Source organism: Balaenoptera ricei, chromosome 9 (assembly GCF_028023285.1).
Source record: "Balaenoptera ricei isolate mBalRic1 chromosome 9, mBalRic1.hap2, whole genome shotgun sequence".
Lineage (NCBI taxonomy): Eukaryota > Metazoa > Chordata > Mammalia > Artiodactyla > Balaenopteridae > Balaenoptera > Balaenoptera ricei.
In genome coordinates, this window is record NC_082647.1 from 65,839,812 (window position 1) to 65,856,157 (window position 16,346).

At 37.3% G+C, this 16,346-nt stretch overlaps 1 protein-coding gene across 1 annotated transcript in view; it reads right to left on the reverse strand.

Moving 5' to 3' along the window:
* The window catches only part of THSD7A (thrombospondin type 1 domain containing 7A), a 455,098-nt gene that overhangs the window by 160,664 nt on the left and 278,088 nt on the right, over window positions 1-16,346 (reverse strand). Inside the window, exons 5-6 of the mRNA XM_059933940.1 lie at window positions 14,358-14,513; window positions 12,786-12,998 (exon numbers count right to left, since the gene is read on the reverse strand). Coding sequence (XP_059789923.1) covers window positions 12,786-12,998; window positions 14,358-14,513 — 369 coding nt within the window. The remainder of the gene's footprint in view (window positions 1-12,785; window positions 12,999-14,357; window positions 14,514-16,346) is intronic.

Genomic DNA, 16,346 nt, shown 5'->3' on the forward strand with positions numbered 1-16,346 from the left:
AATTTAGCCATTCTTTTAATCAAGGATTTAAGACTTTAAGATATAAGATCAAAGATTTAAAAATTTTACTAGTTAATTTACTTAAATTCTTTACTCCCTTTTAGCCTATTGGTAAAACTGAAAATCAAGAAAATGCACTGTATTAATCTTATAGCTTTTCATACCTTATTCCCCATTTCAACACTAGGTGCTCCTGAAATAAGAAATCTCAGATTGAGGATCACAGCTAAGCCTTACTTCCTAATGTGGATTTTTGGGGAGTATTTTGGGATACCAATGGTCTTAAAGTTCAAAGATTACTATAGATTTATTTTCTCAGATATTTAATTGCCATTCCACAAAAACATTCCCTGATCTGATATATAAACCAAGTGAAGTCCAGTTTCTGACTAGCTTATTATCTCTCTAAGGAAAGAGAGAAAACTACGATTTTCTGTGCATGACACAGTGCATTTCTTACATCATATGAATATAAAATGCATAGTCATAATCTATACTTTAAAATTGACAGCAATATGTTATGAGAATTAATTTTCAAAATTTGGTCAAATTCAGATAATCTTAGTTCTCTTCAGAAGACATTACTAGCTCAATACTAATTTGAATCAATAGCATGTGTCAAGTGGGAAAAAAGAAACATCAATTCAGACATCTATTTCCTTGTGTAACAGGTAAAAGGATTTTCTATGATGAAATTTTACTATTATATAATACTTATTATTTTCTGATAGCTAATAGAACAAAGAAGCAGGCACTCATTTCTGTAAGGATATATATATATAATATATAATACATATATATATAATATATATACATATGCTTTTGAAAATACACTTATTTTATAATATATAGATACATAAGCTTTTGAAAATACACTTATTTTATGAGAGTGTTATGAAAGCAAATGAGATAGACTGTAAATCATTTGATGGGTATGGGTAAATAAAATTCTTATCCTTAGCCAAACAAACAAAAAAGAATGGTTTTTGTGCTTAGTCCCGTTTTTCACTATTGAACTCATCTCAAATGAATGATAGTAACAACAAATACTTAAACAGTATTTATTATGTGTCAGGCACAATTCTTAGCACTTAACATATATTAACTCATTTATACTCTACAACAATATTATGAGTAGGTAACTGTACTATCCTAGTTTCACAGATGAGGAAACTTAGTCACAGAGGATTTAAGTAACTTGCCAAAGAAAATGGTAAAGTTAGCATCTGAACCCATACTTAGTGCTTCAATGACTGGGCTCCAGAATATTGAATCTCAGCAAAAATCAGACTAATGATAAAATGCTACTAGAAGAATCCTTCAGATTATAGGTTTTTATGAACAATCTGTTTATTTTTTCTCTTTATGCAAATGCAGTGGCTGTTTTGCTCTGGTGTACTGGGACTTGAGAGTAATGGAATTTGAAGGCATATTGAGATGGTAATAGAGTGTGCAATTTGGTGTCATGCTTTATCTGACATCTGGTAGGCAAAGTTTGAATTTGCAGTGAGACCATTAACAAAAGTTTACTTAAGGAGAAATTGAGAGCCATTTCCTGAAAGGATGTGATGTTTAGGAATAAAAGAAAGCAAGAAATTGGTGATGAATCAGAGATTCACTATTGACAATCTGTTATATGGAGCACAGGGCTAGGAAATAGGTATACCAAAATAAATAAGACATGATTCCTACCCCGCAGTAACTAATAGCATAGAGGGGATAATGGGTAATAGTAAAGTGGAAATAACCAAATTCTATAAAATGTACAATGATGTAATAAACAGAAGGACAAAAAGACGACTGGTGAAAGGACCAGATGAGATCAGGGGAGACATTCTGTGATTCCCAAATAGCTCTGAACTTTATGCAGAAGGCAACAGGAAGCCAGCAAGAGATTTTAAGCAGCTAAATTATATGATCAAGAGAGGATGTTTGGTGGGAGACATGTGATCCCCAGATAAGGAAAATCTGATCCCAGGATCCCACTACCTCTATTAACTGCCTTAATTCTTCCTAGACAATCAGTTTAACTCTTTTAACCCCTTCCATTGTTGCAACCCTTATCTAAGCCTCACAACTGTCTCTCACCTGAATTATTGCAATAGCCTCTTCACTGTTTCTTATCCACTCTTTCAAAGTTGATTCTCAACAAAGCAACATGAACGATTCTTTAAAAACAAAAGTCATTTCCCGTTACTTGTCTGCTCAAACCCTCTAACAGATTCCAACTTAGTCAGACTGAAAGCCAAAGCCCCTTAGTGGTCTCACTCCTCCATAACCTCCTCTAACCTCATCCCTGATTATTCTGCCCCTAATTCACTCTACACCAACCACACTGGCCACCTTGTTGTTCCTCAGATTCAAAGCAGTTCCCACCTCAGGGTCTTGCATTTGGTGTTCCTTCTGCCTAGAACATTATCTTCCCAGATTCTCATGGGGCAGACTTCTCCACCTCCTTTATGTCACTTCACAGTTGTCACTCTGTCAACAGGACTGAGCAAATTGTGGCGCTATGAACTAGGTGAGGAAAACTGGAGGAGAAACCAGTTTTGGAGGAGAGATGATGAGTTTGACTTTGGTACCTACTGATTTTGAAATGCCAGTAGGGTTTAGTTGGAGCTTCCAGGTACAGCTCAAAAGCAGAAGGATGAAAGGGAATGTTAACATTTAAAGAGGAAGCACAGAAAGAATACAGCATACAGGAAACAGAGGAAGTAGCCTGTGGTAGATTAAATATGTCTACAAATTCTGACAAGAAACTCCCATCAAAAGGTATAATTGAGTCCATTATCCCTTGAATCTGGCCAGCCCTGGGACTGTATTTGACCCAAAGAAGAAGTAGCTTTATGATTGTTCCAGAACCCAGGCATTATAAGGTCTTTCATCTGTTTCGCCCTTTTGGAACACTGCCCTGAAAAGAAGCTGGTCTAGTCTACAGGGCTATGACAGGACACACAGAGGAAAAATGAAGTACCTACATTGATATTAGTGAGGCCAACTTGGACATCATCCACGCCAGCCATCCAGGTGAGTGCAGCTGCACCAGTGATCCCAGGAGGAACCAATAGAGGAACTGCCCAGCCAACCAACAGAATTGAGAACAAAATTTTAAAAAATCACTAAGTTTAGGGTGGTTTGTTACGCAGCATATGTATCTGGTAGAGAACTTGGTACCTAGAAATGGGGTACTTCTTTACCATAAACCTAAAACATATATCAATGGCTTTGAGACTTGGGGTAGGTAAAGGTTAAAAAGTAGGTGAGAAGATTGTTAATGGAGGATGGAGACAGAAAAGGTTGTTAATGGAAGATGTAACATCATCATGTTACATATTGATGGAAAAATTCTCAGAACTGTTGCTTATAGAAACTTGCAAGACAGAAAACATATCTAATGGGCCTATAAATCTAGACATTTCCAGAAAAGAGGTTAAAAGTGTCAATTTAATTTTTTTACCCTGAGAATGATGATATAGGGAGAGAAATAAACTAAAAAAGGAATAATCAGTGTGCAGTTGGAATTAAGATGATGTCATGATATACTGAAATGGAAAATAAAATTGTTTCTCACCCCTGGTTAGCTGGCAAAAGATTTTCAGAGAAATATATGGCCTAAGGTAAAAATCAGCTCAAGGATGTAGCTAAAAATTCCTTGATAAGACCTCAGAAAGATTTAAGTGGTATTTAGAAGGCGCTCTGACTTTTAAAAGGCCTCTAAAAATCTTAAAGGTAGTTTCCACAGCAGCCTCATACGTGGCTCAAAGTAAAGAGAGGCTTTTTCAAAAACAAATTATCCAAATTACGGATATGGCTTTGGTGCCACGGAGTGACCTCCAATGAGATTCTTAAGAAATCCAAAACAATTTAAGAGTGTTATATTGATAAAAACACTGTCAGCTTGGTCTTAGAGAAACTGAAACATTTCAAAATGAATAAAAGGACTCCAGACTCTCTGATTTACATGGGCAGAAGGCAGACTGAGAAAGTTCCTCAGCTATAAATATGAGCCATTTCTTATGGAAAAGGCAAGACATCTTATGGAAAATCCAAGATCCCAGGGTGAAGAACAAAGAGCCAAGGAGAAAAATGGGCTACGGAACCACTCTCAGAAAACAAAAATAGGCTTAGATCAAGGAATTTTCCCTGCCCGTGGTATAGGGGAGACAGGCTGGGTCTTAGAATTGATGTAGACCAGAGACTGCTGAACGTTTCCTATTTTTCTCATCTTCGAGTGGGAGAGTCTATTCTGATTTCCTGGTCCCTGTTACATCATTGTATGCTATATGTGTGGAGAAGGTTATCTTGTCTTTTTTTGTTCAAAGCCCTCTGATTCAAGAGTAGCCATACCCTAGAAACCAAAATTTCTGATTTCAATCTGAAATCAGGTTCTTTGTGACAAGTAACATAAAACAAGGATTATATGAAGTCATTATCTTAAAGAAAATCATTTTTCATAAATCACTTTGTGAAAAGCACCACACTAGTGTATAGTAAGATCTTGAAGGAATGTGTGTGTTAGGTGCAGGACAAAAGAGTTTCATTTTTTGGGAAAGTTAATTATCTGAATGACTCAAATTTTTATTACATCTACAAATTAAAATATCTTTCAATATGAGAGTTATATTTTCCATGTCTTGACACCTTAAATAATTATTCAGACATTCAGCTAAACAGATTCTGTAGGACTGAGTCCTTTCTAAACTCACAGGAAAGGTTTCTGAATACAGTATTTAATTAATAATAAGAAGATTTAAGCACTACAATAAACTACTTTTCTAAAAACTTAGAAAGGAATAACAATATACAAGTTAGGGACAAAAGCGCTTGAACATTTACAAGTTTTTAAAATAAACACTAATCCTATCTTCTGAAATAATTTTTTTTGATGTGTGCGTGGTATTATGTGGAAGATACATAGCACAATTCTGTTTAAGAAGTCAAGTTCTATAATTTTAATTTGATCAAATGAGACTGTCATATTATTTGTACATAATAAGAGCCTATATATTTATTTTTATATTTTATGATTTATTTTTCCCCTCAAAAAAATCTGTCATTAAAGGATAGCACTAAATGACTTTGAAATGCACAGGAAAGAGTTTGCCAAATTGCCTCATGGGGCAAAACATCTCCTCTGAAAGTAAGAGCTCAAAGCAAATATGTGAAAAAAATACAAATAAGAAAAGAGTAGCCACACCCAATTGTTGTCCCCGAGATGCCTCATCTATATTTGAACTAGATGCGGAACATGAGGTAGTGAACTTTAAGCCTGATGGCGTAACTGCATGAGAATTCTGATGGTCTCGGGTGAAAAAGGGGTGTACTTTGCATGTGGAAGGAGTGAAAATAATTGTGACCAGAGGGTGGACTGTAGTGAATTAAATTCTTTGCCACAGTTCTTCACAATGTCTCTCATCAAGCGGTAGAGCCTATTTCTCTCCTCATTAAATCTAAGTTGTCATCAGGACTTCCTTTGACCAAAAGAATGTGGCCGAAGTGACACTGTAAAAGTTCAAGAGGCTTGTCAGCTTCTGCTTCTGTCCTTTTAAAAGCAGTGCCCTACAACCACCATGTAAGGAAGCTGGTCTAGCTCAACGGAGAATGAGAGCCCCTGTGAAGAAGCACCAATGCACCTTAGCAGGCAGTTAGCAGCAGATGCAAAATACGTGAGGGAGCCCATCTTGGATCTTCCTCCAGTCACAGCCAAACCTCTCCGAGTGAGCACAGTAAAACTTGAACAGGAACTCTGCAGAATCATGAGAAATCCTAACTGGTTTTGTTTTCAGCCAGTGAGTTTTGAGGTGGTTTGTTATCTGGCAACAGTTAAATGATACACGGCTTGAGAGGGAGGAAAGAAATCAGAGGAATGGAGAATCAATGAAATCAAGGGAAAACAAAGTCTGACAGGGGAGATAAGAGATGAGCAAAGTCACAGAAGCAAAAAAGGGAAGGATAATGTAAGGGATGAGATCCATCTGTTAGGTTGAAAGATGTGCCTTCTATCGTACTGGCTTTTACTGACCCAGCTATGAGAAAACTGGCTGCCCTGGGTTGTGTTAAGGCACTTGACCACTTATAAAATGAAAGGCTGTTTTCTCTTGCATTTGCCATTTGAAGTGGTAGATAACACTTAGTGGGAAATTTATATCATCCTATTAAGTGGCAAGCAAACTAATGTTCACTTAACTTTCATCTGAGGTTTCTGCTATAACTAACCTACTTTAAAGAAGAAAATTCCTTATAAAACCCTACTCTTTGCTAAGACATTGATATGCAAAAGAACACTGGTTCAATCCTGATGGCTTCCTTACAAACAAAAAAATACTTTTTATTTACAGTATATCAAAATATATTATAATACACATACCCCCCCACCCCACACACACACACAGAAGATAGATCAGGGTATCTGATGCCAGATTTTTTAAGGCCAAAATAAAATTGTGATTACTACAAACCAACATTGAAGAATAACCTATTGTCTTAAATTTTCTAAAAGGCTATAATGACTTTCATCTTTACAACAAATTGAATAGAGAATCTCAATGCAATTATAGGAAACAAACTCTTACCAACAGTGTTAGATGATCCTAATTGTAAAGTAAGGGACCTTAGATTTAAGCATAATATCCAACCTAATTATATTGCAAACGCATTAAATGGTATAGCAGTCTACAGGAAGGAAACTCCTTAGTTGATTTATTGCTTAAATTATGGAAAAACAATTCAGTTATAGGGTGTATTCTTGCATTTAAAAGATCAGCTTTTCCATGTAATGGCTGTGTAATTTGTGTTAAGAAGTAGATTCCAGTTCCAAAGAGTGATCATGCTTTTGAAATTGTATTCTCAACTAGCTCTACAGATATTTCAATTGATCTGAACTTGAGCTCTTGCCAAAGTTTTTGAAGCAAATCCTAGGTTAGTTTCCCTTATAAACTTACACAAATTTTAACTTAAGTTTTCATCACTCCTCCTTGTGTATTATGATGTCCATCACTGATAAATAATTATGAAAAAATATAGCACAAAAGGTATTATCCTGATGGAAAAAAGCAAAAATATGCTTTTTGTCCCCTCTGTCTCACAATTTATCAGTCATTTCTAGGGTGATCATATTACTTATTCTCCAAACCAGGACAATTTTGGGGACAAATGGGAGTGCTATCAATAATGACCTCAAGAAAATGGTACTATCCTGATCAAACCCATGAGACCAAATCACCTATTTCATACCAAAGGGTATTTCCAGTTATTTGTGGCCATCCTCAAACTTTTTCTCTTTCTTCCTTAAGATCCTTACTCTCACTTCTCCTCCTAGAACTATCTTTCATTCTCTTTAATCATTCCCAAACTGCTTACCTCTCTCCCCATACTACCAGAAGTAACTTTAAAATTCTCTTATTTTGCAGAACTCAGGTCTTCTCTTATTATCCAGGCAATGTAGAGAGTACTGCAGATTTGTCAACCAAAATTGTACCAAAGTGTTTCCCTAAACTGGAAACTATATCCTCATGGGGATTCCTCTATAGTATAGAAGACACTGTTACCAGGTTTTAGGTTTGCTTTAGTATACACACATTTATACTCCTTCCCACCATATTTGGATCTCCCTCCTGTACAGTGTTCTTGCCCAGCTTGGATCCCTGAAGACTCCTTTTACTGGATCTTTGCACCCATCTATCAGATTCTGCTGCTAATATCTCATTCTTGACCTTTAGCTGAATGGCCTTGGGCACTAGGGTGGTCTGGCCAATATAGAGAGCTCGAAGTTTCTTGGATCCACCTTCCTCCTCCCAGCCAGCATCTGTGGGCCAATGGTGACTGGTGTGAGAGTATAAAATCCCAGCTCCTTTACTTCTAAAGCTAGAGGCTTTGGGGTTTAATTTACCCTCCAGAGTGTCTCACCTAATTGGACTGAGACTGCAACTTTGGTGTTCCCTGCAGAAAAGAGTTAACTCAGCAGGCCTGAGACTGTTATCCTTAGACACTCTTGCTCACTAGGTTGGCCTTTGGCTTGCATCTGGGACCTTGAATTTCTGGAGGGCTCCACATTCTCTAAATGATAAGTGTTGCTCAGTGGGCTTAAAGTATTCATACAAACAACATGGCTTATACTGAACACCTGCTTTCCTTCTGGGAGTCTGGAATTTTCGTATGTGCTAGGCAGAGCGTGACTGCATGGCTGAACCAATATAAACCCTGGACTCCTAGGCTCAGGTGAGTTTCCCTGGTAGACAACACTTCACACATGTCACAATTCACTGGTGGAAAAATTATGCATATCCAATTTGACTTCGCTGGGAGAGGACTCTTGGAAGCTTGTGCCTGGTTTTCTCTGGACTTTGCCCCATGTGCCTTTTTCTCTTGCTAATTTTGCTTTGTACTCTTTTGATGAAATGAATCATAGCTGTGGGTATGACCATATGCTGAGTTCTGTAAGTTCCCCTAGTTAATTAAAGAACCTGGGGGTGGTCTTGGGAACCCAAGACACACTCTCCTTTCACTATTTTGCTTCTTTATTTCCCCCTCTCTTACTGGCTTCCCCTGGGAGCACATCTTTAATAAACTGTGGGCATCCTAATCCTTGACATGGCCTATGCTTCTAGGAGGGCTTATGAACATTCTCAACCAGACAAAATATGAGTTTCAACTATAAGATTTGTAATTTCTCTCTTTCTATTCCTGGAATGATTTGCTCCTTACCCTGTACTCTTTATTCCACATATCTCTATCCCCCTCCAAACTGTTACTCTTTAATAAATATATATTTGGACAAATTAATTCAGCATTTATATAATTTGTAAATTGTATACAAATTGTACTACAAGGCTTAAAATAGAGCAGAGCAGTACCTCGCCCCATTTCTCCCCATATTGAGTCCTGTTTTCCAGAGACAAAAATTTTCCATTTTTTTTTTAGGAGCTTATTCCTGATTTACCTCAAGATATCAGGTATGCCCTTACATTCCTCTTAATACTGAATACCTGGGGAAAGAAGAGTACAACATAAACTACTTGGGAAAGAAATAGCATTCAAGTCTTCCCTTCCATCTACTCATATGTGGATACATATCTCATTCCAGTAGGAAGAAATTGGTGGTAAAAATTCAGAAAGACTAAGCAGTCACATGACAAGCCAGTGCCTGGAATATTAAGTTCATCTTCAACCATCTTTCACAGCCAGTTCTTTTGGTACTTCCGATGCTATACAGAAATGGCTCCCCCCCAAAAAAGGCAGAAAATTTTACTTTAAAGGCTTGCTTCAGTATTACTCTCTTAGTGTTCTTAATCATAGGTCTTCTTCAGCATTACCCAAATCCAGCCAGTATGCTTTGGTGCTGGGAATCTTTGGGTAACAGAGTCAGGTCTTAGGTTCCACCAAAACAATCTTTTTGTCATTTTAGTACAGTGGTTCACAAACTTCACTGTGTATCAGAACTATCCAGAAAGCTTCATAAAAATGCAGCTTTCTGGGACTTGCTTCCATAGATTGTAATTAAGTCCATAGATAAGACAGGAATCTGACACTCCTTTACAAATATCAAAAACAAAATAACAAAACTGTGGTTTTGAAATTCACACAGAAAGGTGTCAATACTCTGATATCTAGAATAGAACACATGGTAATGAAATATAGATGGTATCATTTATCTTTTTTCAACAGAGGGGAGGGAAATATGGAAACAATACTTGGTTTACAGCATCCTTAAGTAATCAATAAGATTACAGATTATGTTTTGACTTTCAGCCTAATAGCCTTGCTTTCTTCTGTCTCTAACCAACCAATTTGGGAAACAAAATACTCTTGCCTCACCAATTTACACCTTTAAATAAAACACAAACAAATTTTGCAAAAACTGAAAGAAAGCAGATTTTGGGTTTTCTCATAGGTTCAACATTCGCTAGGATTCCACTCGGCACCCTGACCCATTACCACCAGACCTTTAGAGTAGTTCCTGTATTTGTACCCATAGGTCTGGGACTGCTTTTCTGACAACCTTTAAATTATGAGTAATATTTTTTTCTATTACACATAAAATGTTTCTCTCTTCCTGGACAGTCTAATTGTCTTCTGAGTTCTCTTTCACCTTGCATTTTTGTTACACCCCTCTGTCAGACAATCTACATAAAACTCCTCCTGGGTGCTCTCTCAACCCTTTGTCAACCCCGTTCCTTAGAAGACAATGGAAAAATGGACAATAACAGCAGCAGCAAATCCTAATGATCTCGGAAGCCTGGATAAAGAATACTTCAGAAAAGAGGAGACTTTAAATGCTTTGAGATCATTAACAAAGTGGTGAAATTTGTGAGGAAGGTGGGAGAAAAAACAGTCTTTCTATTATTTGCTAGATTCACAGGCTCTAATTCTTCACTTCCCTAGTTGAGCTTTAACTTAATTATAAAACAAAATCTATAGCCACAGCCAGGCTTAGAGGTAGAGTCTGTACAACTAATCAACTTTAATTCCCTGGGCTCGATTTAATTACAAAACGACATTTGGTGCAGCTGCTAAACACTTACCAGGTGACCACATGATAATACTGGAGTAGTATTTACAGGTCTCCAGCTTTTGCACTGATTCTCACAGCACAATTATGTTTCAGTTATATATAAATTTGAACAGCCTCTAGGATTTATAATAAAACATTTTCTTGATTTTATATATTCCTGTAGTTGAAGCAGTTAAAACACTGAATTGCACGACAACTAATATATGTCAGGGAGTAAAATGTAATGACGGAGGAGATGTCCTGATAATGAACAATAATAACAAACTGAATATTAACAACACATTTCTTACCTTTTAAAATTCATTCTGTTTGTTAGGTGGACAAAGTGAAACCAGCTTATGTATACTGAGTTTCAATTTGCCTTTTAGGTTACAACATACATTACTTTCCAACATAACTAGACATATCTAACTCATTCTTCTTCTTGTTCTTTAATGTTCCAGAAGACAATTTAGGAAGTGATTATATGTGCTACAAAATATTTTTTAGCTGACAGAATTAAAATTAACCACTGTTGTTTTTAAAATAGTCACCTCCCCTAGTAGATTGCAAATATATTCAATTTGCACAAACATCCAGGAAGACCACTGCAATACGTGAGATCTGATTTTTCATTTTATAATATTTAGGCAGAGGTTCCATGCACAATTAACTTTTCACCTTAAGAGTTTTTTTCAACCTAGCCCATGCAAATATACTTTTTATAACATCTGGGATCCCAGTTCCTCCCTAGGTCTATAGGAGGATAAGAAAAATTATTTAAATTGAGGAAAAGGAATCAAGAAGCAGTATCATTACGGAAGTCACTAACGATACTAAAATAAATGTGACCCTTACTGTTTCTACAGCAACTCAGATAGTAATATAGAGTGCCTTTTAATTCATATTAGGATTTTAAGCACAACAGAATGCATTCCATTTGCTCTCTTTTTCCTAGATGTTAATCTCCTTTTCTTTCCCTTTAGAGTAGAACTGAGTAAAAGCTAAAGAGAGGATGTATCATAGCTAATTATATCTACAGAGAAAAAGGCGGCATTCATCGCAAAATATCTGGGGCAATAATCCCCTCATCACCTTCCAACTTCAAGTGCTGGTTCAGATTTTACCTGATGCTGTCCTGCATGACTACCTTGGACCCTGGACAAAGACAACACTGTAGGTTTCAAAGTTGAAAGGCTAATTTCTCAGTACTAGCAGTGTCTGTCAGTCTCTTACCCCAGAGAGTATCTTTCTCTACTGAGCAGTGATTGAGTCACAGGAGGTAACAATTCTGCTTGCTGGAAGAAAATAGGATGGAAGGAATGACGACAGTTACCAGATGTTCCAGTGCCCCTGAGGGGGCACCAGAATGTTCCTGCATATGCTGTAAACAGCATCAACTGTCAACCATGGGACCCCGGGGTGTGGTGCTCATGCTGCTCTGATGTGCAGAGTCTCAGGATTCCAGAGTTGGAAGAACCTTGAAGATGCTCTTAGCCAGAGGTTTTACACTACGTCTGGGGGAGTTCTTTGTTTCCTAAGTGTGATTCAGGCATTGCTGAACAATAAGGGGGAATCTCCCTGAAACAGTAGCAGCACTCTTGGAAAGAATGTAAAGAGCTTAAGTCAGGGCTAACAGCAAGACAGGATATTTTATCCAACAAAAATCAGTCGTAAAAGTCCAAGGTAATTCCTAGAGTTCAAGGAAAGAACTTTGTGGAAAATCCCCGTCCCAGTGGCTCTATGACATTCCTGGAAGGGAGGCCCTAGAGCTCAGAAGGTTGATTCAGGAACTCTAGGCTGCAATAGGCCTCGTGGCTTGGAAGTGTGGAAATTAAAATACATTACTAGGACACAGTATCAGGGTGGGAGATGAAGGCTTCTAAAGGCAAGTCAACCAATGCTTACAACCCTTCTTTATTTACATATCACTTTCCATGGCAAATAGGAAAAAAAAAACACTTAGAAAAATGTTACCTTTCCTTGTTATTTTAAAATTTGTCAATTTTACACATTGCCTTGATGATGGTTTCTTATTCTATGTTACCTGTTTTCAAAGTAAAGAATACCTTATGATTGTTCAAGACCCTCTCCACAGCCACCATCAGGAAGGAAGGGAGGAAGGGAGGGAGGAAGGGAGGGAGGGAGGGAGGGAGGGGAGGAAGGGGCAGCTATTTCTGTGTTTGTAAATGGAACCAGCTATGATGTGAGAAGACATGAGATTTTAACATAAGGAAAACCGTATCTCCAGGGTCAAACAGACATCCATAAAAGCAGGATAGATAATCTTTCTCACCATCACTGTTGATGCACACAACCTCTTGAATTTGAGTGCCTGGACCACACTCCCTTCCATTATCTGGTTCGCAGTCTCCTAGCCTCACTGCTTTCCAGTCATAGCAGGATGGCTCCTCACAGGGAATGGCTTCCAGTAAGTGAGGGCAGTTCCCAGCGCCCCCAGAGCCTCCAGTGGGCTCATTGGTAATGCGCCGTTTCCTCAGTTTAAAACCTGAATTGTTGGGGAAGGAAAATATTTACTGTTACCATCATGCGTTGAATATTTCAGAAGGCTGAATGAAACTCCAAGTGAAAGCTGGATGAGGGTAGAGGGTAGAATTCATATCTGCTTTAATCACTAGTGTATCCTCAAACTCTAGTTTAATATGAGCTCATTAATAATTTATTAAATGAATAAATGAATGAATAAACAGAATGGCCAAAGAGGGACTTTTGGTGTCAGCTTACTACAGTAAAAGTAAAGCAAGAATGGGCTGGAGAGAGAGAGAAAGAGAGACAGAGAGAGAGGTGATTGGTTGATTTGGAAAGTCTGTAGTTGTAAAATGTTCAAAGACACAATAAAATCTCAAGCTATTCAGAAATATTCATGACCAGACAAAAGTGCTATTACTTTGAATTCCTCAACAGGATCACCTGGTTAAATTTGAAAAGGAACCTCTGAGAAGTTGGATGGTTTCAGGAAATTGTCTGTTGAAGCCTTAGTTGAATTTAGACTCCCCAGAAATTTGAATTCGGGATATAAAACATCTGGGCTCTAACAAGGAGTATTCAAAGTCCTGCTCTGTGCTTTAATAACACCTAAGTGCTGCCCTTTCTTTTTTTTTTTTTTTTTTTTTTTTAGTGCTGCCCTTTCTGACAATGTATAACAAAATTAATAAGTCTGTCTACTGCTATGTGAATATATTAGAATCACTAGAAAACTGTCCTTTGAAACAAAGTAGAAAAATGTTTTCAATTACTAGATCATGTGAAAATTACCATGCTGAACATGTAGTAAACAATTGCATTTATTCTATTCCTTTTAGATATATTATTTGCATCATAAAAACAATATTCATTATTTGTTTGTTTACCTTCAAAGTAATAAGTAGTTCTGTTTATTAGGCACTAGCTACAGGTCAGGCAATGAAATAAGTGCTTTATGTTTAATTCATTGAATCTTTAAAGAAAACTTGGGTGCCAGATCATATTACATCCCTTTTACAGATAAGGGAACAAAGATTTAAATAAGTTAATTAACTTATCTAAACAATAGAGGACAGACTAGGTTTTGCAATCCAGGTCAGCCTGACACCGCAGCTCATCTTAACCACTGCACCAACTGCCTCAGATGCTCTCCATCTGTTGTCTAAATTAACAAGCATCTTGCCTACGTTCCGCAGTTTTAATCTTCTGGTATCATCACCAGAATAGGTTTATAATTCTTTTGTGCTAAAGATCAATACTCTTTAGCCATTCTGGAAAATACTGCAAATGAATGATCACAGGAACACAGAGCAGCATTTGTTAATAATTCATGGTTTGACCCAATTGATGGGAGTTTTAAGCATGCCATTTTAGTATTACATACCTTTTTTGCCTTGCTGGTCATTACAATTTTCGTAAGTACAAGGTCCCCAAGCTGTCCAAGGTGAAACCTCACATTCAATAGGACAGGGAATGTGGCACAGCTGTGTCGTATTAGGGGTAGGGCCAGCGCATGATTTCAAGTCCACTGGTTTTGAGGCTGTTTGGAGAAAAACAGAGGTTCCTTAAGAATTAAACAGATTGTTATGGTCAATAATATGATTTTTCAGAGCAGTTTTGTCTATGGCGAAGGAAAATGCTTAAAGAAGTGCCACCAAGACATTACTCGAATGCTTCTCAGCTCCATCCTGAGAATAAAAGGAGAAGAAGTGGGGGGAAAAGAAGCAGTGTAGTATAGTCAAAGGAAACTGGGCTAGAAGTCTTGCAGATTGTTTGATCACCAGCTTCACTACTAATTAGTCATGTAATTAATAATGCTGAGTCTAACTTTCCTAGTCAGTAAAATAATCCTTACGGTTAATTTTATTTCTAAAATTTTATAGTTAGGTTCTAGAAAAGTAGAATTTAGAGGACTGAACAGAGTAGGAGGGGGACTACAGCTATAACGTATATGGAAAAAATCTCCACTGAGTGGCTCTGGCAGAGCAGTTCCCCTTCCCTTTTGGTCTGCAGAAAGGTAACTGATGGATCTGATGAAGGAAGAGCTCAGGCCACCAAATACGGCATCTCTATCTCCAACTGCATGACTCGCCAGATACTTTCCAGAACTTTAAAGAATATACTATTTGCATATGTGATCCAAAGCTCAGAATTGCTAAGGGGACAAATTTATAATTGTCCACGTATGTTCATGAGTTGACCAACGAACTGTGTATAAATACTGCTAGCCCTTGCTTCTCTTCTACTATGATGACTGCAGTTTGGCTATTTCGTACAGCACATATATTTGATAGTTAACGTCAGAAGGTGTCCACAGTTCTGGTTAAAAATGACTAAGTAAGAATGATACTTAAAACTTTATGGACATCAGAAGAGAATCAAGTTTACTACTGTCATAAAAATTTTGAGAAGTAAATGTCTTAAGACACACATTTCCTTTAATAAAAGCTAGCCCGTTACTCTCTGATACTTTGAAATGCCCATGCATGTGGCACAGAAGCCTGAAATAATAAGAGGTCTTAGCTAATTCTCATTCTCTTTATGTAAAGGACTATCAAATTCCAATTGCATGGGATTGCATATAGAAGCTCATAGAGAAAATAAAATATTTTCAACTATATTATCCTAACTTTTAAATAAAAGTACTAAATATATCTGCTTGTAGTATAAACACTAAAGCAAACTGTAGGTACTTGTATATCCCTCAACTTTCTGCACACACAATCATAAATGCTACCTAAAGACTAATATATTAACTCCTCTTTCTGCCACAGCTTTTCAGTTCTGAAAAATATTCTATAGATTTTGTTTCTTATTTTTTCTTCCTAGCAATACTTATTTTCATCCCCTCCCAGTCTCCAGCCCCCCCACCCCACCCCGGAACACACACACACACACACACACACACACACACTGCAGTGAAAATAAATGACTGGCCATCCCTAATTTGCTTAGCATGAGCACCAAGTGCATTCTCACTTAAGTTTATCAGAATTGTTGCTAATTTCTATCATAACATTAGGCAAAGCCAAAAATGATTAATTGGATTGCTTTCCAATAGTGAAAGTGCTTGGCACACTGATGACAGAAAATACAGGAATAAATGTGTCATTTCTCTGAATATAAAAAAATGACATCAATGATATATATTTCACATAAAACGATTTGTTTTTAATATTGTTACAGGTGTAAGAGTCTTGTGATGGTTAATTTCATGTGTTAACTTGCCTAGGCTAAGGGATGCCCACACAGCTGGTAAAGCACTGTTTCTGGGTGTTTCTGCGAGTGTGTTTCTGGAAGCGATTAGCATTTGAATCAGTAGACTAAGTAAAGCAGATTGCTCTCACCACTGTGGGTGGGGCATCATCCAATC